Consider the following 23,609-nt stretch of genomic DNA (forward strand, 5'->3'; position numbering starts at 1 on the left):
GTCCTGGTCCTGGTCCTCTACCTTTCCAGGGGTTCAGTATTCCATTATAGATACCAGGAAGATAGAATCTGAGCCCTCCATTTCTGTTTAAAGAAGGTCTTCCTTTTTTAACAAAAATAGCTTCCTTGACTCCTCTTTCAAACCATCTTTTCTCCCTGCTTAAAACCTTCACCTCACCGTCTTCAAACGAGTGATTAGAGGCTTCAAGATGGAGATGCACGGCGCTCTGAGGTCCTGAACTAGTATTTCTTCTGTGCTGATAAAGCCTCTTGTGTAGAGGCTGTTTTGTCTCACCTATGTAACGTTCTTTACAGCTTTCTTCACTGCATTGGATCGAATAAACTACATTGCTCTGTTTTTGAGTCGGCAACTTGTCCTTAGGGTGAACCAGTTTTTGTCTTAAAGTGTTTCCTGGTTTAAAATAAACAGGGACTTCGTGTTGTCTAAAAATTCTCTGCAGTTTTTCCGACAGGCCAGACACATAAGGGATAGAAACACCCTTCCTTCTCTGTTCAGTTTCCCTTTTGTCCTGCTTCTTGGTTCTCTTCACTCTGTTGAGGGCCCAAGCGGGGTAACCACAGGCTGAGAGGGCATTTCGGACATGTTTTTCCTCTTTCTTCTTGCCCTCTGAGCTGGTGGGCACGCCTTGAGCTCTGTGTTGTAAGGTTCTGATCACACCCAGCTTGTGCTGTAGTGGGTGGTTGGAGCCAAAGAGCAGATACTGGTCCGTGTGTGTAGGTTTCCTATATACTTCTATTTGGAGTTTCCCGTCCTCTCCTCTGATCGTGGAACAATCAAGAAAGGCCAAGCGATTCTCCTTAGCGTCTTCTCTTGTAAATATCCCACATATCAGGTTTACAAGAGAAGACGCTAAGGAGAATCGCTTGGCCTTTCTTGATTTCTTGATCCGAAATGCCCTCTCAGCCTGTGGTTACCCCGCTTGGGCCCTCAACAGAGTGAAGAGAACCAAGAAGCAGGACAAAAGGGAAACTGAACAGAGAAGGAAGGGTGTTTCTATCCCTTATGTGTCTGGCCTGTCGGAAAAACTGCAGAGGATTTTTAGACAACACGAAGTCCCTGTTTATTTTAAACCAGGAAACACTTTAAGACAAAAACTGGTTCACCCTAAGGACAAGTTGCCGACTCAAAAACAGAGCAATGTAGTTTACTCGATCCAATGCAGTGAAGAAAGCTGTAAAGAACGTTACATAGGTGAGACAAAACAGCCTCTACACAAGAGGCTTTATCAGCACAGAAGAAATACAAGTTCAGGACCACAGAGTGCCGTGCATCTCCATCTTGAAGCCTCTAATCACTCGTTTGAAGACGGTGATGTGAAGGTTTTAAGCAGGGAGAAAAGATGGTTTGAAAGAGGAGTCAAGGAAGCTATTTTTGTTAAAAAAGAAAGACCTTCTTTAAACAGAAATGGAGGGCTCAGATTCTATCTTCCTGGTATCTATAATGGAATACTGAACCCCTGGAAAGGTAGAGGACCAGGACCAGGACATTTAAATGCTAATCAGGTACTCAGGGTGGTTGAGCCAGGGTCTCACAAAGACAAAGAGGATTCTAATAGGCCATTAAAATTCTGAATAGGCTAGCTCGGTAGATACAAGGGGGGAGTTTCTGTTGAAACAAAAAACTCTTTCTACTTCAGGAAGGCTCCTCCCAATGGGCGGGTCTTACCACAGAACAGTATTAATATCGGAGTTCTCGATCTAAATTCTTTTATTGACAATGACTCTTGGATGAGAGTCGAAACGTCTATTTTTTCAAACTGAGTCCAGATGACTACAACTGAAGCTTTTTCTACTATGGAACACGCCTGGACGAATGAGGGATTACACCAACATACGTTCCAGAAGTATGTTCCAGAAGTATGTTCCAGAAGTATGTTCCAGAAGTATGTTCCAGAAGTATGTTACAGAAGTATGTTACAGCGTCCATGGCACAAATAGTTCTGAAAATCAAGTGGGATGCCAATGTCTAACACTGATTGCATTGCCTTGTTAATCTCAGGCAAGTTGTAACCACAGATTCTCCAGCAGTTAGCATTAAATGCGAGTAATGGGCACTGACAGGGTGGTACAAAACACTTTTTTTTTTCTAGCAGCTGTCTGTTAAAACAAAATTACCCTCTCTTTCCCAGTTATTTCGTAGATGTCCAGGTTATTAATGCTTTTATATAATTTAGACCTTATTCCCCTTAAAGTTTCAGATTTATTTGCCCTAATAAAAGGTCAGTTAGAGAGATATAATGATCATTTCTTTGTTTAATTTCTTGGTTATAATAATTTGTAAATACCTATATAGGTCCTTTTTTTTCAAGCTTAGGGACTCCTTTAACATATCAAAGCTTTCCATTGGCTTTTCATCTGGGGAAGAACGTCTCGGACATTCGAACTATCAGCACAGGCTCTCCACAGGGCTGTGTACTTTCTTCTCTGCTCTTCTTCCTGTACTGCTGCACCTCTAGCCATGACTCCGTAAAACTGATCAAGTTTGCAGATGACACCACCCTCATCAGGCTCCTCTTGGACAGGGATGAGTCCACTATTACAAACTCCCCCATCACTGTAGACTCCTGCTTCCTCTGCACCACCATCACCCAAGACCTCAAGTGGGAGCCCACCCTCAGATCCCTCATCAAGAAGGCCCAGCAGAGGATGTACTTCCTGCTGCAGCTGAGGAAAGCCAAGCTGCCAAGGCAGGTGTTAAGTGTTCTTGTCCAACGACAGAGGGAAAGAAACCTTTAAAAGTCTGCAGCTGATCACCTTTTCAGCCGTTTGCCCCTGGTTGTGGCTCCAGCGTACCACATGGTGATGGAGGAGGTGAGGATGGACTCAATTATAAGATAAGATAAGATAAAATAAGATAATCCTTTAATGTCCACACATGGGGAAATTTCGTTGTTACAACGCAGTAGATACAGGGGGAAATGACAGATTATAGGAAGTTTAAAAAAAAAAACACTCTTAATAGAAGAACTCTTATAAACAAAACAAAGAACTCCATCCATCCATCCATTTTCTACCGCTTGTCCCCTTTCGGGGTCGCGGGTGACTGGAGCCTATCCCAGTGACTTCGGGCTTTAGGCGGGGTACACCCAATATAATACATCCATGGGTACACCCTGGATAGTGGCCAACTCGTCGCAGGGTCAAAAAACTCTTATTAACAAAACTCTCATATCTTAATAGGGAATGGAGGGAAAAGAAAACAAAACAAAATGGATAAATAAAAGATAATATATATTATATTATATCATAATATCTTTGTTTGGTAAAGACAATTTTAAAACGTGTTTCCTGTTTGCCTCATCTTTATTTCTTGGCGAGTTAAACCGTCAACAGTTTTAGTTTGTCCTGCTGATCAGTAAGCTTGTTCTGCCTTTGTTTCTTTTTAGTTGAGGTGATGGCAATCATTTAACTCACACAACTCCTTTAGAAGCATCCCAGTGAGTGTGCGGAGATGTTTCACCATTGTGTTCGCGTCTGCATAAGTTCAAAGTGATTTAAAAAAAAAAATCTTGAACCAAGAGTCATTAAGGAGGCTGGCTGCTGTAAATAGGCGCGTGGAGATGGGCTATTTCTGATCTATTGACTCTTTATGGTCGCAGAAATAAAGACAATCACAAGTGATACGTGTTTTGTACAAAAGTCAAGATGAAATATACTGCCAATAATAATGATTAATCTAGACGGTAAACTATAGGAATTACACCTTAGACCGGCAAATTGTTACTAAATAACAAACCTTGTCATAAAGTTTGCCACCTCTTGAAACTGTCCCTTTAACCTCCTCCTCCTTGTGTCTTCCTCATCTCGTCGCTTTGTTTTCATTGAAGCTCTTTTGATCATGGCTGCTCATTCCGCTGAAGAGCCTTTCCCTTTCCACGGGCTGCTCCCTAAAAAAGAGACCGGGGCTGCGTCTTTTCTCTCCCGGTTCCCGGAGCATGATGGCCGAGGAGTGCTCATTGCGATCCTCGACACCGGTGTGGACCCCGGAGCCCCCGGCATGCAGGTAAATCTGACCGGTACTTAGCATTAGTTAGCTAATGGCTAGTTAGCATGCTAAGCTAAAGGCCTGACTCATTCATGTTATTTGTGCCCTGTCACTAAAGGGTAACTCGCTTAGCTTTAGCTCTGTTAGCATGCTGGTTAATTCAAGCAAAGTAAATCACATATTTACGATAAAATATAAGTATGACAACACGTGGTTCACGTTGAAAAAAATCTATAAACAGATCCTTTCCTTATAATGATTGCTCGCTGTTCTATTTTTACATTTTATCAGGGTTAATAATTGGTGCAATCCAAGCAAATAAGCTGTCGTAAAATAATGCATTATTCAAATGTATTGCTTCTATTTATTGCATTGTTGTTATTACATTTATTGTGACTTATTTATTATTGAGGCAAAATATCTGAACAATAAGTTTAATGTCCTTTAACACTGAGTTTTATCCTGTTATTTCATTCATCTATTACAAGATAGAAATATTAATTGGTATGCAAATTATGTGTTAGAAAATGATAACCGTTTTATTCAATCTCATATGTTTCATGTACAAAGAATATAATCCTTTTGGCTGTAAACAAATACTTGCAGCTGTCAGACTTTGGGCAGAAGAGGACCAGAAACATGCAAGCTCAGATTTTCAGCCTGTTAAATTATACCTCCACTGCTTGATACTTTCCAGGTCACCACTGAGGGAAAGCCAAAGATCATCGATATCATTGACACAACGGGCAGCGGTGACGTAAACATGAGCACAGTGGCAGAGGCTAAAGAAGGGACAATCGCTGGCCTCTCTGGAAGAACTCTCAAGGTAGAAAACACAGTATTGTTTCATTTGCAGGAAACTACCTTTTTTTAATTTTGTTTTATTTTATACCGCTTACCTTTTGTCTTTTATGTCTTGTAGATTTCTCCTGCCTGGGTCAATCCAACAGGGAAATACCACATTGGAGTTAAAAATGGCTACGAGTTCTTCCCTAAGGCCCTCAAAGAAAGAATACAGGTACAGCAGGCCGCTATTATTACCAGTACTTCTGTTATTAGGGTGGCTACTCTCCTCTTAGCTATAGCAGTTAAACGTTTGTTACACTTGTAATATTTCAAAAATATTTAAATGGTTAAAGAATACTATTAAAGTGCATATGACAGGTTTGACTACTAATTTGCTAAACCATAGTTAACTATTATATTTCAGATTTGATCATTTTGGTGAAATTCATAATTTTACTTCCTGGTTGGACATGGGCAGAATACGAGAGATGATTCTATAACTGTGTCATACCACTTGATCTGTAAACAAGGGCCAAAGCTTGTCTAATTTACATTTGACTAATACAAATACAGCACCATTAATTTCTTAGATGACTCTGAAGAATTTGTTCATTGCTCGTAGAAATGTTCCTAGTATTTTCGATGGAAATTGAATTACTGGTATATATTTACCGGTATTTGATATGGACAAGTGATTTTCGTGAGCTCATGTCACACACTACAACATTTTTGCCTGGGCTAATTCTCACATCAGTTTGGCTTTTACATAAAAAGACAAAGAATTTAATACAAAAGACTCTGATTAAAAAGTCTTTGAGTTCTTGTTTGAAAAAGACCCAGTTTATTTCTCCCTTCAGTTTTGCAGGTAAAGATTTCCATTGGTGCCTTGTACAGTGAAAGCTGATTGTCCAAAAGCTGTTTTATGCCTTGGGACTCTACAGTTTCCACTCTGGGCTCCTCTGATGACTGAGCTCTCTGTTCTGAGAGGAACTATCAAGTCACCAAGAACCTGCGGCGCCTGCTGGTGCAAGCATTTATACACAAGTTTCAACTGCGCACATTTTATGTATTTTTTGAAAGTTAACATGTTTAACTTATTCAAACTAACAAGTGGTGTGACCTAATTGGTTTCGTTATGCCTCTATTATAAATCTTAAACACATAATTGATAACATAAAGAGACGGGGTTTACTTTTAAGAATTGGGCATCATCATATGTCCTTTTCAACTTTTTTTCTCTCAAAATTAGGTATAATCCCACCAAACAAAGAAATGATTGAAAAAATGTGTCACGTCATGTGCACTTGAATATAATATTCATATGTTGCTGTATTGCTATCCACTTTACATCTAAAATTGTAATTGAGCTTTTTATTTTTATTTTAGAAAGAGCGTAAGGAAAAACAGTGGGATCCAGCACACAGGGCAGTGCTCGCAGAAGCCTCCCGCAAGACAGAAGAATTTGATCTCTTACATCCTTCACCCTCTCAGGTCAGACACCGAAGTTTGTTTATCTACAGAGCAGTCATATCAAGTATTAATTTCACAATGTTTGTTTTCATAGATGGAAAAGCTACAGAAAGAAGAATTGCAGAGTCAGTCAGAGCTGTTGGCAACAATAGAAAAGAAGTACAGTGATCCAGGTCCGGTCTATGACTGTGTGCTTTGGCAGGATGGCACAACATGGAGGTAGGATAGTAAATTTCAATGTTAATTTTCATAAAAATAATGTCACACCATCACATGTATTGTTTTCATCTGCTGCAGGGCGATAGTGGACACCTCAGAGTGTGGAGATCTAGCCCAGTGCACTGTGCTGACGTCCTACAAAGAGAGCCAGGAGTATGCAACGTTGGGGAACGCTGAGATGCTCAACTACTCTGTAAATATTTATGATGATGGAAACACTCTTTGCATCGTCACAAGTGGAGGTGAGAACTTTCAGGGAACTGAACTCATGAAATCTTCTAGGCTTTACATCAAACACAAAGGATTCAGGAGATATGTTTAACATAGACTGAATATTTTCTTGAAGGGGCCCATGGGACACATGTAGCAAGTATCGCAGCAGGTTACTTTCCAGATGAACCAGAACGCAATGGTGTGGCACCTGGCGCTCAAATCCTCGCACTAAAGATTGGTGACACTCGCCTTAGCACAATGGAAACAGGCACAGGACTCATCCGTGCGGTAAGAAGCCTAAAGTTTAGACCGGAGGCATAAGCATAGTCTTATGGAGGGTGGTACTTATTTTTTTGTTTTTTTCTACCATCTTGAAGATGATTGAAGTAATCAACTACAAATGTGATCTAGTCAACTATAGCTATGGAGAAGCCACCCATTGGCCTAATTCAGGGTCAGTACTAAAGCACTTAGTTTTGAATGACTTCTTAACTTCACATTATAATATTTTCCTCTTTCTCTTGCAGGAGGATATGCGAGGTGATCACAGAAGCTGTTCAAAAGCACAATGTAATTTTTGTTTCAAGTGCTGGAAACAATGGTCCTTGTCTTTCAACGGTTGGTTGCCCAGGAGGAACCACCAATAGTGTTATTGGTAAGATATTCAAATATTCAACCTCCCTGTAGAGTTTAGATAAAATATTAATGTATATTGTTTTTCCCAGGTGTTGGTGCCTATGTGACCCCTGACATGATGGTTGCAGAGTATTCTTTGAGGGAGAAACTGCCTCCAAACCAGTACACGTGGTCATCCAGAGGCCCATGCACAGACGGAGCGCTCGGGGTCAGTATCAGTGCCCCCGGTGGTGCCATCGCCTCTGTCCCAAACTGGACACTTCGGGGAACCCAACTAATGAATGGCACGTCCATGTCCTCCCCAAACGCTTGTGGCGGCATTGCACTGGTCCTCTCAGGTGAGTGGATACTGTTTTTTTTTTTTTTTTTGTAGTCGTGCTTATTACTTGATAAACTAATACGAAAATAATCAAATTATGATATTTCTGTCAAGCATTTGCATCATTACGACGTTGTATGCTCTTAATTCTCTATGTTGGAGTCATTGAGTGACGTTACCTTTTGGTTTAAGGTCTGAAGCAGAACAGGATTTTTCATTCAGCACCGGCCGTGAGGAGAGCGCTCGAGAACACAGCCATTAAAGTGGATGACATTGAGATGTTTGCACAGGGTCATGGGATTATCCAGGTAATTGATTTATACAATCTTGTTATTTTGCATTTGTATCTTTCAGTGCTGCTGTCAGGTTAAAAGGCAAATTCTTCAAAACCTGATTAAGGTAGATGTCATTTTCTTTTCTTTTTTTCAAAGGTGGACCGAGCATTAGACTACCTCACTCAACATGCCTCATTACCCACAAGCCACCTGGGCTTCTCTGTGTCAGTGGGCTCACAGAGAGGCATCTACCTCAGGGATCCATCTCAAGTTCTTGCACCTTCTGATCATGGGGTAGGAATTGAACCCATCTTCCCTGAAAACACAGGTAGTTACAGATCAAAAGTTGTCTTGTACATTTACATTTTGGATTTCTTTGACACTGTGTTCTCGCTTCCAGACAATTCAGAGCGTATCTCCCTTCAGTTGCACTTGGCCCTTACATGCACCGCTCCCTGGGTCCAGTGTCCTTCCCATTTAGAGTTAATGAATCAGTGTCGTCATGTTAACGTCCGCATCGACCCTGTGGGGTTGAGAGAAGGAGTGCACTTCACAGAGGTAAAACTACTTTATTACCCATCATCTCCGCAGTATATCTCAAAAAATGATGAAATGTCTGTTCATCTTTAGGTCTGTGGTTATGACACGGCAGCACCGACCTGTGGCCCACTGTTTAGAGTCCCCATCACCGTCATCATACCAACTAAGTAATAAGACTTTAGAATGCATTCAATATGAGCGTTTTATAAGACTAGGTTCTGATATATATATATATATATATATAATTTTTTTTTTTTTTTTTCTACATTTCCAGGGTGCCAGAGAGTCGAAATCAGGAGGTGTGTTTCACAGACGTCCACTTCAGACCAGGCCAAATCAGACGCCATTTTATCACTGTACCTCAGGGAGCCTCCTGGGCAGGTGAGTTTGTTTTCAAAGGAAATGTTCAAGAAATAAATAAAATAAAGTAATGCCGTTCACAAAACTATTAAAAATGTGGTCAAAAATCTCTACCCTGGATTGCTAAAAAAATAAATACAAATAGCAAATTTGGACATGGATCGTTGGTTTTTAGAATATAGGATTGTAGTGTTTTTTGTTTTCTCTTCTCATTATGAAGACAAATATTATTTATTTTTTGTTGCAGAGATCACACTGACCTCTCATTCAGGAGACGTATCTTCAAAGTTTGTTCTTCATGCGGTGCACCTAGTCAAGCAGAGAGCGTACAGAGCTAATGAGTTTTACAAGTTTTCCTCACTATTAGAAAAGGGGTCCTTAACTGAAGCTTTTCCGGTGCTGGTAAGTCTTAATCAACTCTCAGATGTAACTGAACAGTGTCATAATTATGCACATAAAGTGAAATGTGTATATCTTCTGTTCCAGTCGGGTAAAATAGTAGAGTTGTGCATCGCGCGCTGGTGGGCGAGTCTTGGAGACGTTACTGTGGACTATAGCATCTCGTTCCATGGACTTAGCACATCTCCCTCACCTTTGCACTTAGTAAGAAATGCGCAGCACACCGTTTATATCTCATCAAAAATATAATTAAATGTACTTAATTGTTTTACTTGAACAGCATGCCTCTGAGGGAGTGACAAACTTTGATGTTTTCTCTCCTCTGCGATATGAAGAGGTGGCTCCAACTATCACCCTTAAATCATGGGTTCAACCTCTCAGGTATTTTATTGTACAGTTATTCCCATTACGACGCATCTATTTGTCACAATGTTTTAATAAATTTGACTTTCTCAGACCGTTGACTTCTAAGGTCAAGGCCTTAGGAGCGAGGGACGTTCTTCCTAACAGCAGACAGCTCTATGAGATTGTTCTCATCTACAATTTTCACCAGGTGCTTTGAAACTAGTTTGATATGACATGATTTTTTTAAATTAAGGTAGTGGTATTGGTTACTGATGATTTATATTTCTTAACATCTCCCTGTCTTTAGCCTAAAAGTGGTGAGGTGACTCCGAGCTGCCCCACGCTCTGTGAGCTGTTGTACGAGTCTGAGTTTGACAGTCAGCTGTGGATGCTGTTCGATCAGAACAAGAGACTGCTGGGCTCCGGGGACGCGTACCCGCACCAGGTACTCGTGATCACTACACTGTAAACGCACAGTAAAACCTTACCAACCTCTCCAAACGACTGGAACTAGTAACACATTTTTTAAACTCTTGTAGCATCTAATAATACACATTAAACTATTTTCATGGTTATTGATAGGTTTCAAATTAAGTTCAACTCGGTAAACTCTTGGTTAAAAAATGTATTGGTGAATTATTCTTGCTTATAATGCTTGTTGCATCAGCACAATTCGGTTTAAATGTTCATTTTCAAGATGACTTTGAATGAAGTATAATAACAATTTTAAGTTGTAATATTTCATGTCCATTACAACCCGAGAGCAACATGATTTGATTATTTCAGTGAGTTTGTTCCACCTGGTAATTTGAGTTGGAGATAGAACCCTGAAGATAATTTATTATTAATACATTTTCTAATGCAAACAACATTTTCTACTCTTCTTCTGGTCTCTGACTTGTTTCGCACATTGTCCAGTATTCTCTGAAGCTGGAGAAGGGCGACTACACGCTGAGGCTGCAGGTCCGTCATGAACAGTCCAGTGAACTCGAGCGCCTCAAAGATCTGCCCTTCGTGGTGTCCCATCGCCTCTCCACCACGCTCACTTTGGACATATATGAATCCCACCGTGCGGCGCTGATGGCCAAGAAGAAGGCCAACTCCATCACTTTGTGCCCAGGAGCCACACAGCCCTTCTACGTCACTTCTCTGCCTGATGACAAGTAAGCACCATCATGAATTATGAACTATTCACTCGTTTTGATCAATCGTGATTTTTATTTTTATTTTGTCCTGTTACAAAAAGCTTTCAATATTAATTTCTTAAACATGAACAATACAGACTTGTAATCATTGCCATTTAACACAATAAATTGTCATGCTTAATTTTCCAAAACTCATCTTTGACTATTAGAAATGACTAAACCCTAAATACTGTATAATAGGGTGCTTTCATGACATAAGAATTTAAGAATACAAATTTTGTTAGTAGGGGTCTTTATAACTATAATTGGCCTGAAAATTGACAAACGTTAAATTTTGTTTTTGTCAGTGATTCCACGTCTTTGGCATATATATATACTGGTATAGTTGCATGTGGATAGCTTCTGTATATACTAAGACATTGCCGATTTAAAATGAGGAAAAAGTATCTGCATTTTCACATGTAAATGGCCATTTTTACCATTGAATCTTCTTTTTGTTGTTTCTTGCAGGATCCCTAAAGGAACAAGTCCAGGCTGTTACCTTTCAGGATCTCTGGTTGTTCCCAAAAGTGAATATGGAAAGAAAGCAGTGAGTGGCATTTCACATTATCAAATCAGTGGTAATTTAGTTCATAGTCTAGAAGTTAACAAAATCTTTATTGTCCATGTTCATTTCAACTGCTAAGATGAGGGACATGCTTCCTTTCTGTGCATGGCAGTTATCTTCATTATTGTCTTGTCTTGTGTCATTCTCCTGTTGTAGTCCAGTGGTTTCCTGATTCTTTACCGCTTCCCACTTAACATTTGAAACTTAAATTTATGCATTGCTTTTTTAATTTTTGTTTTTGCCTTTTGGTCAGTGTTAGCAGCTCTTAAAATGTCTTTGCTCATTTAGAAATGAAAATATAATTGACCTTCTTTTGTCTACTGTTTGTCTGTATGTTGGTGTGTTGAATGCAAGTATGTCTGGATCTTAATTACATAACATTTTGAACACATTGCTTGTATATGTTCGCACTTCAAGTTCGAGCACAGGTTGGTAAACAGCCTGTGAGTGCAGTTCAAAGATGACTGAGGAGCGAGTGTGTTATTGTTGTCCTTTCCCTTACTGTGTGTTATTCTGACCACCAGGGGCAGGCCTCTGCAAAACGACAAGGAAAGTTTAAAAAGGTACTTGATGAGCTAGATCACTGTACAACAGAACCACCTCTGCTCTCCTGCCATTAGGAAAGGGCCTTTTCTTACTTTGAGATGGGATCTGCAGCTGCCAGTCATATATTTAAGCATTTCACTGTTGATAAGAGTGTTTGAACTCCACAAACATGGTCATAATGAAGATGGAAAACATAAGTGGTGGTCAATAAATCACTTAAATGGGATTTATATTTACCATTGGGTCATAGAGCACAAAACATTTTAGATGTTTGTTTGTTTTTAGGGAAAATGCTGATTCAAACTGCCAGTTTCATTATTCATGTGGCTGTTTAATTACATCAAGTCTCCTCTTTGTGTTCACGCAGGATATTGTGCCAGTTGTGTACCACCTCATTCCTGCTCCAAACAAAACAAAGAATGGAAAAGAGAAGGACAAGGACACAGACAAAGAGAAAGAGAAAGACGTGAAAGAAGAGTTTGCAGAAGCCTTGAGGGACTTGAAGATACAGTGGATGACAAAGTAACAGTGCTTCTTAGAAATCTGTTTATTATAAAATTAAAGAAATTACTAATTATCTCATCACTATGTGTCTTTTAGATTGGACTCTAATTCAATTTATGATGAACTGATGGAAAACTACTCAGAATACCTTCCGTTGCATGTCCAGAGACTGCATCAGCTCGACTCTGAAAAGGTACAGTCAGAAAGAAAACATTCACAAAGATCATGGACATTACTGACTTATTTTGTTGTAGGAGCGCGCTAAACGTCTCAAGGAGGTCGTTTCAGCAGCTGACTTTGTCATCTCACGCATTGATCAAACAGCTTTGGCTGTCTATCTGACCATGAAGACAGACCCTCGGCCGGACGCTGCCTCTATCAAAAGGTAGATTTCGCTGTATAAATCAAATCTACTGCTGTCCATGCGGTTATTGGGGCATTCTAACTCATTTTGTGTGCATGTTTCAGTGACATGGAGAAGCAGAAGTCCTCTCTTTTGGATGCCTTGTGCAGAAAAGGCTGTGCTCTGGCCGATCAGCTCTTGTTGCCCCTCTCTCAGGACGGAGCTGTTGCGGGACAGGTCCCAGGAGAGGAGGGGGTCGACCCGGCCCCCAGCAGCTCTGATGACACCGTGCAGGCCGTCACCAAAGCCCTGTCGGATGCCTTCTGGGAGGTGCAGAAGTGGGCTGATCTCACTGACTCAAAGGTGAAATTGGCTCTTATTAACAGAGCTTGTACTCATTTTACCTTTTGGTGCTTCTGTGCTACAATTCAAAATCTCAATTCAGTGATGTACAGTTCATCATCCCTTTTTCTTATTCTTTTCTGTTTTTTTTTTTTTTTTTTTTTTTTTAGGTCTTGATGTTTTCATACAAACACGCTTTGGCCAACAAGATGTACGGTAGAGCCTTGAAATTTGCCACAAAGATGGGAGAGGAGAAGCCCAGTAAAGAAAACATGAAAAACTGCATTCAGGTACATTTCCATACGATAATGCTAATCCTTCTATTAGAAATGTGTAAACCTATGTTGGTACTCATACTCGGGCTTGATTAGGGTTCATGTAATGATGTCAAAGCTAACATTTTCCTGTGGGAACTATAAACTATACTGTGCAATAGAAATACACTTAACGTAAATGTTCTTCTACTTTATTTCATGTTTTTTATGTAGTCTGTTCTCTGCATTAACTGTTTCTTTCCATTACCAGCTCATGAATAACCTGAAATGGACCCACTGCGCCACCTACAGTGAGAACTGGCTCCCCGTCATGTATCCTGCCGACTACTCTCCTTTTTAAATGCGCCGTCCGTCCACAGACACACAGACACACAGACACACAGACACACAGACACACAGACACACAGACACACAGACACACAGACACACAGACACACAGACACACAGACACACAGACACACACAGCCTCAGCATGGCCCTCCACCACTCTGAGACTAAGCCCCTCAGGGTCTCTTAGGGTTTTTTTTTAACTTGTGCCAGACTTTTAGCATCAGAAAGTTTTACTCTGATTGTTCACATGTAATCGCAACACATTAGAGGTCAAGGGAATGCAGTTTATTATTTGTAGTTTTTCTGAAGGGGTCTGTTTTGAGTAGCACAGCCTTGGCTCAATCCTAAATGCCAGCAATGCAACGAACATTTTCGATCGTCACACTTTGATGCTAAAGAAATTTGGACACTGCTTTTTTTGGTGTCATGAGCACATTCAAGTTTTCAGATCTGCCTATTGTCATAAATGTAATACTCACTATATTATTACAAATGTCCACTCAACAAGTTATCCAATTGACAACTGTTCGCTGCTGTCTGCACTTTGAACTGTTTAAATCATCACGCTCCTACCTACACCTTGTCCTGTATTAACAACAGGCTATTATAATGCTTCATATATTTTGTTTTTATTGTTTTAGGCCTGTATCTGTATGTACGGTAAGTTGACGTTAAGTCAATGCCATTTTCAGCTCAAACTCGGATCCAAAACACAGCTGTATTGAGGTGCCTTGCTCTGTACCTGACCTGTCTTTGCTCACAAACCTCACTTTAACAGAAAAAAATGCAGATGCCTTTACTTTCTATCACATTTCACTGTAAATTGTTCAATGTATTATTTCTGTAACTTGTACACAGTGTCAAATTGTACATACACGTAACGTACAATTATACAAATGCAATAGGTATATAGTCAAATGTTCTTATCGATGTATTTTGCATTTATGCATGTCGTCTAGAATCAAGGAATTTTATTTGGACGCGTTTTATTATAGATTTGTAATCCCTATTACAGTAATATACCTGTTCAAGAGCGTGTCTGAATGGTTGTTTGTACTTGTTTATTTTAATGTCGTTAAAGTGACACAAAAGCCATTTAATTAGGTAGATATGTGGCCCAATACTATAAATACTAAAAAGATGTGTTTAAATGTGTCCTAAATGCTAGAATGATACAAAAGCAAACTTAATCTTCACTGTGATGGTTAATTTCAGCCATTACTATGTACTGGCATATTGGAAATCATGGCCAACAGATCAAAATGGGCATTGACTATGCTTAGTGTTTTATTGTGGCTCTAGCGATAGTTAATTAGTTATGCTTGGTTTTATAAAGAAAACCCAGTTAGTGGTGCTTTTTGCCCACATCCTGTTTGCATTTTAAATGATGAGCTAAAAATTTGGCTGAAACGGTAAAAGGCCTAACATTATTTAATCTTCCTATCGTGTTTAAATATGATTAAATAAATCAAATACTGTACAGGTTTCAATATTTTAAGACAAAGACTGCTAAACCGTTGCAAAAAAGCAGTAAGGAACTCGTCATTAAATCTTTTTGTACTGTTTACACCGTCTTAAGTTTAACAGACTTTCTGGCAATTCTGTTGAACCGGGGAATGTAGAGGCAGCCGCTCTTAAGTGCAGGGCTTTTGTGTCTCTTGGGAGTTGAGGATCTTTTTTTTTAGACTTGGATCTTTAAGAGTCGTATCACCTTTTTCCCCAGAGGTATTGGCCAGCCTGTTTAATAGCTTTGACTTGGGTCTGCATTCTGTCAGCTCAGGCTTTCTCACAGATCAGAGTCAAACCTTTTCAGTTCTTAATGAAGTTTTTTTCAGTTATGGCCTTGTCTGAATTGCCTGTGTGCTTGAGCTTTGCATTAGAATCGATTGCTAACTATCTCTCCAATGGCCTTAACTTTCACATAAACTACACCGTCTTTTTTTTTTTTAATTCGTTTTACATTTTTCTCATTTTGTTTGTATCAGGAAAAAAGTTTGAATTTAAAAGTTAAAAATGCCAAGATTTTACAATATTTGTTATTATATAAAATTGTATGTATGCATTAAGGATTATTTTATACCCAGAACATCTTCCTGGGTGATTTAGTGACTGCTCCTGTCACTTTCACATTTTGTGATCTCAAGATTGCGTTATAACAGTGAAGCAACACTTAATAAATGACTAGAAAAAAAAATTATGAGTCTTATTTTTTTCATGGAACACATAACTTTGTTATATTTCTCCCCACTTATTAGACTACTAAGTAAAATCATCCATAATGCATGTTTTTGATCATAGAATATTAAAACAGACTTTTTCCATATATTGCAATTTAATGCATCTCTATTTTTGTAGCAAAATATTACAAAATTCAAAAAGCATAATTGCAAAAATAGCAAAACCCAGTTATTTCCTTTTTGAAGAATTCCTAGCATAAAGCTCCAGGCTCTGCTTTGTGCACCATTTTTGTTATTAAATTAAAAAATCTTTGCAGATGTTTTTCGTAGTGAAACAGGAAACTGCTCTATGACTAATTTAGTCCTTGTAAAACACTATACAATAATAATACAAAAGCTTTGCATACGCAGAAAAGTCTTTACATTCTAAATTTCCCCATCATTATTTTCATGTCTCCATCTTCAGCCAGCATCGTTGTGTTAAACTCCTTTTTAAACTTCTCTATGAACGTTTTGTCTGACTCCATCCGAATCTTGTTGGCCAAGATGATGGTGGTTCTGGGATGACAGAATTGAACCATGGTGGCCAGCAGCTCATCCAGGTAGTCATGGTGATAGACCACGTCGGCGGCTAGTACAAAGTCGAACCTGTGCAGAGGCGAGGGGTAGGTATGTCCCAAAGCGAAGCTCCAAATCAGGGGCCAAACCTGGGGTAAGTGCCTGGTCCTGCCCCTGGTGTTCCTCATCACATTGGCCCTCAGGTTCCCCAGGATGTCCGGTAAGTCTGTGGCCGTCACTCTGGCTCCTAAACCACAAATAGTAAATTACTATTCTCTGTGTCATGTAAACGGTTATCTGATGTGAGTAATCTGATTTCATTCTGAATGTGCAGGTTTTAAAAAGGAATCAACTAATGAGAGAAAAAATATATATATATATATATTTTTTGATTTGAATGACGTTAATTTAAAATAGTCCAATGAAAAAGGTTTATCTTAAAAAAAAAAAAAACTGCAAGGGTTTTTCAGCAGATCGTGTGTCAAAGCAGTTTGAGGAAAGTAACAGCCCTCAGGACAAAGACTCCTGTCCAGCATCACAGCCAGTCTGGTCAAAGCAGTTCATTCTCTCAAATCGACCCTTTTGCTTAATATCCTTGTTGATGGCAAACTTTTACGAGCACCCTGGCTATTTATCAAAATATCTGGCAATTATAGAATAACATAAGATTACATTGAAATACTTAACGTTTCAGTGTTCATAATCTTATCCTGCTGTAAATATCTGTGCTTTGCTTCTATTGTGGAGACTCACCCAGAAGACTTGCTACAATGGTCACCAGGCCAGTCCCAGCTCCAAGCTCCAAAACGTTCTTATCCTCGAGATTCACCATGTCCCTGTTGTTTTCCAGGAAAGAGCAAAGCGCCAAAGCCTGCAGTAACGCAGACATACTCAAGTTAGTAGGACTTTCTAATAAAATAAAGTAAATATTGATGTTTTTATGACTGGCACTTACCGCTGGCCACATCACAGCTCCATAGGAATCAATGGACTCATGAATATCAATATCGGTCCCCACGTACTGATAAAGATCTCTATTAAATCTAGAGATTATGCTGGGAGTCCAGGTTAATGATTTTGTCTGTTCTCCTGTGTAGATAAATTGTTATTTAATAAATAAAAAAACAAATTGTTGTTTAATTTTAAATATGGCAACATGTTCCACACTTTAATTAATCCGTTTAACTTAATGCATCTTTGATTTGTGAGGAGATCGGGTCAGATTCCCCTTAGTAATTTTGAAATAGCTTCAAAACATTTTTGGCTTCTCTAAACTTGACCACATGAGCTTCTCAGATACCAAGTTTGTAACCAAGCTCCTGCTCCGGTCATACAGGGACCGGACTCGTACCCGGACCCGTACTCCCAGAGCACCCCCCAAAGGACACCCCGAGGGACACGGTCGAACGCCTTCTCCAGATCCACAAAGCACATGTGGACTGGTTGGACAAACTCCCATGAACCCTCGAGCTGCTCCAGTGTTTCACAACAAAAACCACACTGCTCCTCCTGAATCCGGGGTTCGACTTGTCACTTGACTGATTAATATTTACTACTTGGACTATCATCCCGCCAAACTGAGTAATAATTAGAAAACTTGAGAACCTGTCATTAGCACTTTAAAGGAGCCAGTATCCAAATCAAGTTTGAAATGTTAGTATTGTGACAAAATGGCATTGTTTTTTCTATTTAAGTTTCTATTATGCGTCACAACTGACCTTGTGTGTCTTCTATACTGTCAGTTGGCTCTTCCGTCATATCTTCATCACTATGGTCCTCATCCTCCTCTTCCTCATCTTCAGTCTTTTCGATGCTGTCGCTCAATTCACTCTCCTCCTCTCTCCTATTTACTTCAACGTTTTCCACATTACTCCCTAAATCAAACAAACAAGTGTTGATTTATCCCCACCACATTATTTCAAAACATCTGCATTTTCCTCACCTTTCTCTTCATCATCCTCTGTCTCTTCACCATTCCTGTTGTCGGTCAATGGTTCCTCCTCACACTGAACTGCCACACTTTCAATCTTTTCCGTATCGTTCCGTACTTCAACCTCACTCCTTGATTCAACCTCATCATCCTGCAGCACATCTTCCACTTCTGTATCCATCTCCCCTCCGTCTTCTCTGTACGTCGCCATAAACAGCTTAATTTCCCCATCCTCCACCAGCAGCTTTGTATTGAAAGTCTTTTTGAACTTTACCGCAAATTCCCTATCGTTTGCAAACCTCATCTTATTGGCCCACAAAAGCGTAGTTCCCGGTTGACAGAAGTGCTTCATCGTGGCAAGAAGCTCGTCGAAAAAGTTGTGGTGGTAGGCGACGTCGGCGGCCAGGACGTAGTCGTAGTGGTAAACGGACGTGGGGTAAGTGCTCTCCAGGTTGAAGCTCCAGGGCAAAGCAGCAACTTGCGGAGTGTGTCTGGATCTGCCTCTTGTGTTTCTCGACAGGTTCGCTCTCAAATTGCTCAGAGCGTCTGGGAGGTCGGTGGCAGTCACCCAGGCGCCTAATGGTAAAGGAAACGTGGTAATTACACCTTTTTTATAACAGCTTTTTTGTTAGGGCTGTACAATAATATCGCAATAGTATCGATATCGCAATATTGGCTGACGTAATAACCGTCATCGCAACTAAATAAATATATCGCAATAACACCAAGGTTCTTTATCTGAAAGAAATGTAGTGTTTTTAAATGAAAAAGTTAAAAAAGGTAGATTCTATTCAAGTTTTTTCCATGTTAGTTTTAGTTTTCGTCTTAAGTTTTTATTTTGACATAGTTTGACTTGTTAATTATGGCATGAACATTTTTGTATTAATATAATACAAAATTATTGTGTCAAAAATGATATTCAAATATTGCAATTATATCAATATCATAGTACTTGACACCTGTATCGCAGTATTGTTCGTTATTGTGCTGCCCTAGTTTTTTTTGTTCATTCTTTTTCTTTCTCATACCAAGAAGAGCTGCAACAATGGCCGCGAGTCCAGTTCCCGCTCCAATTTCCAGCACTGCTTTGTCCACAAGATTCATCTCTTTACTGTGGCGTTCCAGGTATTTACAGATAGCTAGGGACTTAAAAATTAAAATCAAGTGTGTAAACGTTCCTATATTCAACAATCAAATAGATGGTGCCATGCAAGCCTAACAGTGTGAGCTCAAACTCGTACTTTGGATAAGAAAATGATAGATATTGCCTTTACGTCCCTGGGGCAAAGTGCTGGACATGTCCTCAACACATTTACAATATACAGTACTCAAGTATACAGTATACCGGTACTCAAGGCAGAACGAGGGTCCAAAAAGCACAACAGCACTTTACAATGCTGGTACCAGGATTAATGTGCCAATCCAATGGTTGAACTATAGATAAACTATTTGCGCTCAACACAGTATTGTTTATATTGACACTTGTTGGCTGAAAGTTAATATTTTGTCTGTTAAGTAAATGTGTTCAAAGTAAAGAACACATGGGTGAGCATTAAAGTAGGAGGCTCACCGTGTGCCATGAGTTTAAATGAGGTGAATCGTGTTTGTGGTATCCCCAAAGATATGAAAGTCATAAAATGTAATTAATATGTTTTGGTGTCTATAAAACATGTAAATTTAGATCATTACATTCCTTAAACTCTGATGGTTTATTTGGAGGAGGTTGAGTGAACTGAGGTCAAATGATTGAGATTCAAAAGAGGCTTGCTCCTGTGTGTGTGTGTGTGTGTGCTAATTTCCTGTAAAGTATTAAACTGTGTTGATCCGACTCAAGGCCTTTAACAAATGGGTTGTTTCTAGATTGAAACGTTCCAATTAAAATAGAACGTTATCCTCCTCCATGAGCCAAAATGTATGACTATTACATGGTATTTTCAAAAGGAATATTCACATCTACAAATCAGTTCTGACCATTCCTTAAACTTTCTAGATGCCAGCAATACCTGCACATTAATAATAGTTTTACTTCCTCCCCTCTCCTGACTTAAATAATATGGTCCTATAATGATGGTTTCAGTCACAAGACACAATTTCCAGGGATTTTTACCATTCAAAGGATTTCATTTTAACTTTTGACAGTGGTCCACATTATTCTTATCTCTGAAACCCATGGATGTTGTGATCATCCCAGCAAATATTGGTAATGATGCCGTAGATAAGATTGCAGAAAATCTCTCACCCCGGGCCAAGTGTTAGCTGCGTAGGAGTCCAACCCATCTTGTATTAAAATGTCCTGTCCCACAAAGTGATACACCTCTCTGTCCATTCTGTAGAAGAACATGGGAGACCAGGAGCTCTGCTGTTTCTGGACGCATGACTCCTCTTTGAGTGGCGCATCTACTATATAAAAGTCTCATTATTTGTCAAGTCTTTGTTATTAAATATGAATTACTGTGTATTGTATATTGTATGGCAGAACTTACCATCTTCTTGAACTCCACTCTGGTCTTCCTCCTCCTCCTCACTTTTGTACTTGCTGTCATGTTCCTCCTCCAAATATGAGGATATTGCCTCCATTTATATCCCGATTTACTGTTGAATAGACAAATATTTATTTCAATATGCAATCATTTTTATCATTTAAATGTGTTCACCATTGCAAGGTTTATATTTTCTGAATGTGATTTTGAACTATAAGTTCAAACTAACCTAAAGTTTTCTTTTCTAAGCAGACATTCTGTTAAACCTAAATCCATTTTGTGATTTTCATATCAGTTTGTGTCCCTTTTAGAGTTAGAAAGTGGGAACACTTTCTAACTCTAAGAGCGCATTTTCACTTAAACATTCACCACATTAACATTTTGAAATTGGGATTAAACTAAGACTAAACCCATAACTAAACCTGAACTTTATCAGGGCTAAACAAGGACAGGAACCTAACTGAACAAAGTCTACATCTGGACTAAAATGGGCTCAGTTTTGAGCCAAACAAGCAGTGTAAACACACCTAAATATGTGCCAATTCAAAACTAAACTCGCATTATTACAACAAATTGTCACATTTGAAATCATTTCTATAGGCTTGTCCTGAATGCAACCTTTTGACCTACCTGTGTTTGACCTCCTCTCTCAGTTCTTCAAGTGTGTGATGCAGCAGTGCATCGAGAGAACCCCCAAATGCAAGGTTATACTGAGCATCCAGTGGGCACACCCCTCAACATCATCAGAAGGGCATGGGGCTATTTTTAATGCAACTGCGACACAAACATACGCTGAGGATATGAGAGCAGAGCGCACGTACAGAGGCCAAGGAGGTACTACAGAGTGGCCAAAACATGTCTGTGCCAATGAACTTCACTGTTTTGGGTTGAAAGTGCTCAGGTTATCTTTTTAAACTCCTTAAATATTTTAGCATGATGCATTACAACGTCTTTGTTGGAAACAAAATGATGAATACACTTAAATACACTGGTATTCTGTGCTACTGATTTTTAGTAGCAGAACTAAACCAAGACTTTATCAGAGCAAACATTGCTTAATAAGTCTGTCTGGAATTTAAAACGTTAAGCAATAGACAACCATACTTTAACAAAAGTAAGACTAAAACAAAGCAAGATTTGACTTCCTGCAATGCAATTTAAACAAGAGAAACCGGGTTATATTATGACAGAGAAAGGCTCAAACTAAATGTTTTTTTCACAGTTCAAATGTGTTTCGACTGACAATTGGAAGTCATTTTCAATCTAAAGGGGTTGTCAGTCAAAACGTCTTGAATTCAAAAACATTGTTTTGTCTTTTATTAAATTTAAACATTTTTTGTTGTTTTGCCTCAGAATAATGTGGGAACATATGAAAACATACTTTTCAGAATTAAATTCAGAGCTATCTTGACATATTATTAATGGTCAAACTGTAAGCCTCTGAGCGTGGTTAATGAAGTGATTGAGTGACAGATTTTTGCATTTAAAAAATACAAAAAATATTATATATTTATAATCATGTTTTTCTTTAATGGCCAAATTGCTTTTCCAGACATGGAGTGAAACTAGATCTGTGAGACCAGCCCTAACTTAAGAAGAGGGGATCCTGTAACACTGACCTGAATTAAACCTTTCACCGGCCACACTTCAACAGGAGCTGACCATGTGCCTTGACCTCAGGTGTTTACACTCCTGAGCGGCGACTGCATCACCTCAAAAACAAAATAGTGATGCTCCCAGGTCAAAACAGCTCATATTTAACCTGCTGTTCCTCCATAAGATGTTTGCAACTGTTTAAATCCAGGCCTAAAATGTTGTTGGATAGGGATGTTCAATATATCCTCTGCTCCCTCTGATGCTCCCTCTGCTGCTCCCTCTGCTGCTCCCTCTGATGCTCCCTCTGCTGCTCCCTCTGCTGCTCCCTCTGCTGCTCCCTCTGCTGCTCCCTCTGCTGCTCCCTCTGCTGCTCCCTCTGCTGCTCCCTCTGCTGCTCCCTCTGCTGCTCCCTCTGATGCTCCCTCTGCTGCTCCCTCTGCTGCTCCCTCTACTGCTCCCTCTGCTGCTCCCTCTGCTGCTCCCTCTACTGCTCCCTCTGCTGCTCCCTCTGCTGCTCCCTCTACTGCTCCCTCTGCTGCTCCCTCTGCTGCTCCCTCTACTGCTCCCTCTACTGCTCCCTCTACTGCTCCCTCTGCTGCTCCCTCTGCTGCTCCCTCTACTGCTCCCTCTGCTGCTCCCTCTACTGCTCCCTCTACTGCTCCCTCTACTGCTCCCTCTGCTGCTCCCTCTGCTGCTCCCTCTACTGCTCCCTCTGCTGCTCCCTCTACTGCTCCTCTCAGATCCCTCTGCTGCTCCTCTCAGATCCCTCTGCTGCTCCCTCTGCTGCTCCCTCTGCTACTCCCTCTGCTGCTCCTCTCAGATCCCTCTGCTACTCCCTCTACTGCTCCCTCTGCTGCTCCTCTCAGCTCCTTCTGCTGCTCCCTCTACTGCTCCCTCTGCTGCTCCCTCTGCTACTCCCTCTGCTGCTCCTCTCAGATCCCTCTGCTACTCCCTCTACTGCTCCCTCTGCTGCTCCTCTCAGCTCCTTCTGCTGCTCCCTCTACTGCTCCCTCTGCTGCTCCCTCTGCTACTCCCTCTGCTGCTCCTCTCAGCTCCCTCTGCTACTCCCTCTGCTACTCCCTCTGCTTCTCCCTCTGCTGCTGCTCCTCTCAGCTCCCACTGCTACTTCCTCTGCTGCTCCTCTCAGCTCCCTCTGCTACTCCCTCTACTACTCCCTCTACTGCTCCCTCTGCTACTCCCTCTGCTGCT

The 23,609-nt window shown here is 40.2% G+C and overlaps 2 protein-coding genes across 4 annotated transcripts; one reads left to right on the top strand and one right to left on the bottom strand.

Moving 5' to 3' along the window:
* The first annotated feature begins 3,800 nt into the window (after window positions 1–3,800).
* tpp2 (tripeptidyl peptidase 2) lies at window positions 3,801–13,727 on the top strand. Of its 2 annotated transcripts, XM_072465688.1 has the most exons (29): window positions 3,801–4,023; window positions 4,703–4,831; window positions 4,928–5,023; window positions 6,178–6,282; window positions 6,356–6,480; window positions 6,559–6,722; window positions 6,827–6,981; window positions 7,071–7,147; window positions 7,221–7,348; window positions 7,419–7,667; window positions 7,841–7,956; window positions 8,080–8,251; window positions 8,324–8,481; window positions 8,554–8,630; window positions 8,738–8,844; window positions 9,071–9,225; window positions 9,310–9,426; window positions 9,503–9,603; window positions 9,679–9,775; window positions 9,875–10,012; window positions 10,486–10,730; window positions 11,223–11,301; window positions 11,844–11,882; window positions 12,233–12,387; window positions 12,466–12,562; window positions 12,624–12,754; window positions 12,838–13,075; window positions 13,225–13,344; window positions 13,580–13,727. In XM_072465688.1, the coding sequence occupies exons 1-29, from the start codon at window positions 3,859–3,861 to the stop codon at window positions 13,667–13,669; spliced, it is 3,825 nt and encodes a 1,274-aa protein (XP_072321789.1). In that variant the 5' UTR covers window positions 3,801–3,858; the 3' UTR covers window positions 13,670–13,727. The 2 variants fall into 2 exon arrangements, with proteins under 2 accessions (XP_072321789.1, XP_072321790.1); XM_072465689.1 differs by lacking the exon at window positions 11,844–11,882 and having other exon boundaries at window positions 3,802–4,023.
* A 157-nt stretch (window positions 13,728–13,884) lies between these two features.
* On the bottom strand, window positions 13,885–21,530 carry mettl21ca (methyltransferase 21C, AARS1 lysine a). 2 transcript variants are annotated; one of them, XM_072465691.1, is made up of 9 exons: window positions 21,435–21,530; window positions 20,808–20,916; window positions 20,564–20,721; window positions 19,353–19,470; window positions 18,337–18,900; window positions 18,113–18,268; window positions 17,350–17,483; window positions 17,148–17,265; window positions 13,885–16,641 (listed from the first exon to the last, which is right to left on the bottom strand). In XM_072465691.1, exons 2-9 carry the CDS (start codon window positions 20,899–20,901, stop codon window positions 16,256–16,258), a joined length of 1,728 nt encoding a protein of 575 aa, XP_072321792.1. In that variant the 5' UTR covers window positions 20,902–20,916; window positions 21,435–21,530; the 3' UTR covers window positions 13,885–16,255. The 2 variants fall into 2 exon arrangements, with proteins under 2 accessions (XP_072321792.1, XP_072321791.1); XM_072465690.1 differs by having other exon boundaries at window positions 20,564–20,724.
* Window positions 21,531–23,609: the final 2,079 nt, after the last annotated feature.

Source organism: Eucyclogobius newberryi, unplaced genomic scaffold (assembly GCF_026437365.1).
Source record: "Eucyclogobius newberryi isolate DKJ021-1_F unplaced genomic scaffold, fEucNew1.0.hap1 SCAF_5, whole genome shotgun sequence".
Taxonomy (NCBI): domain Eukaryota; kingdom Metazoa; phylum Chordata; class Actinopteri; order Gobiiformes; family Gobiidae; genus Eucyclogobius; species Eucyclogobius newberryi.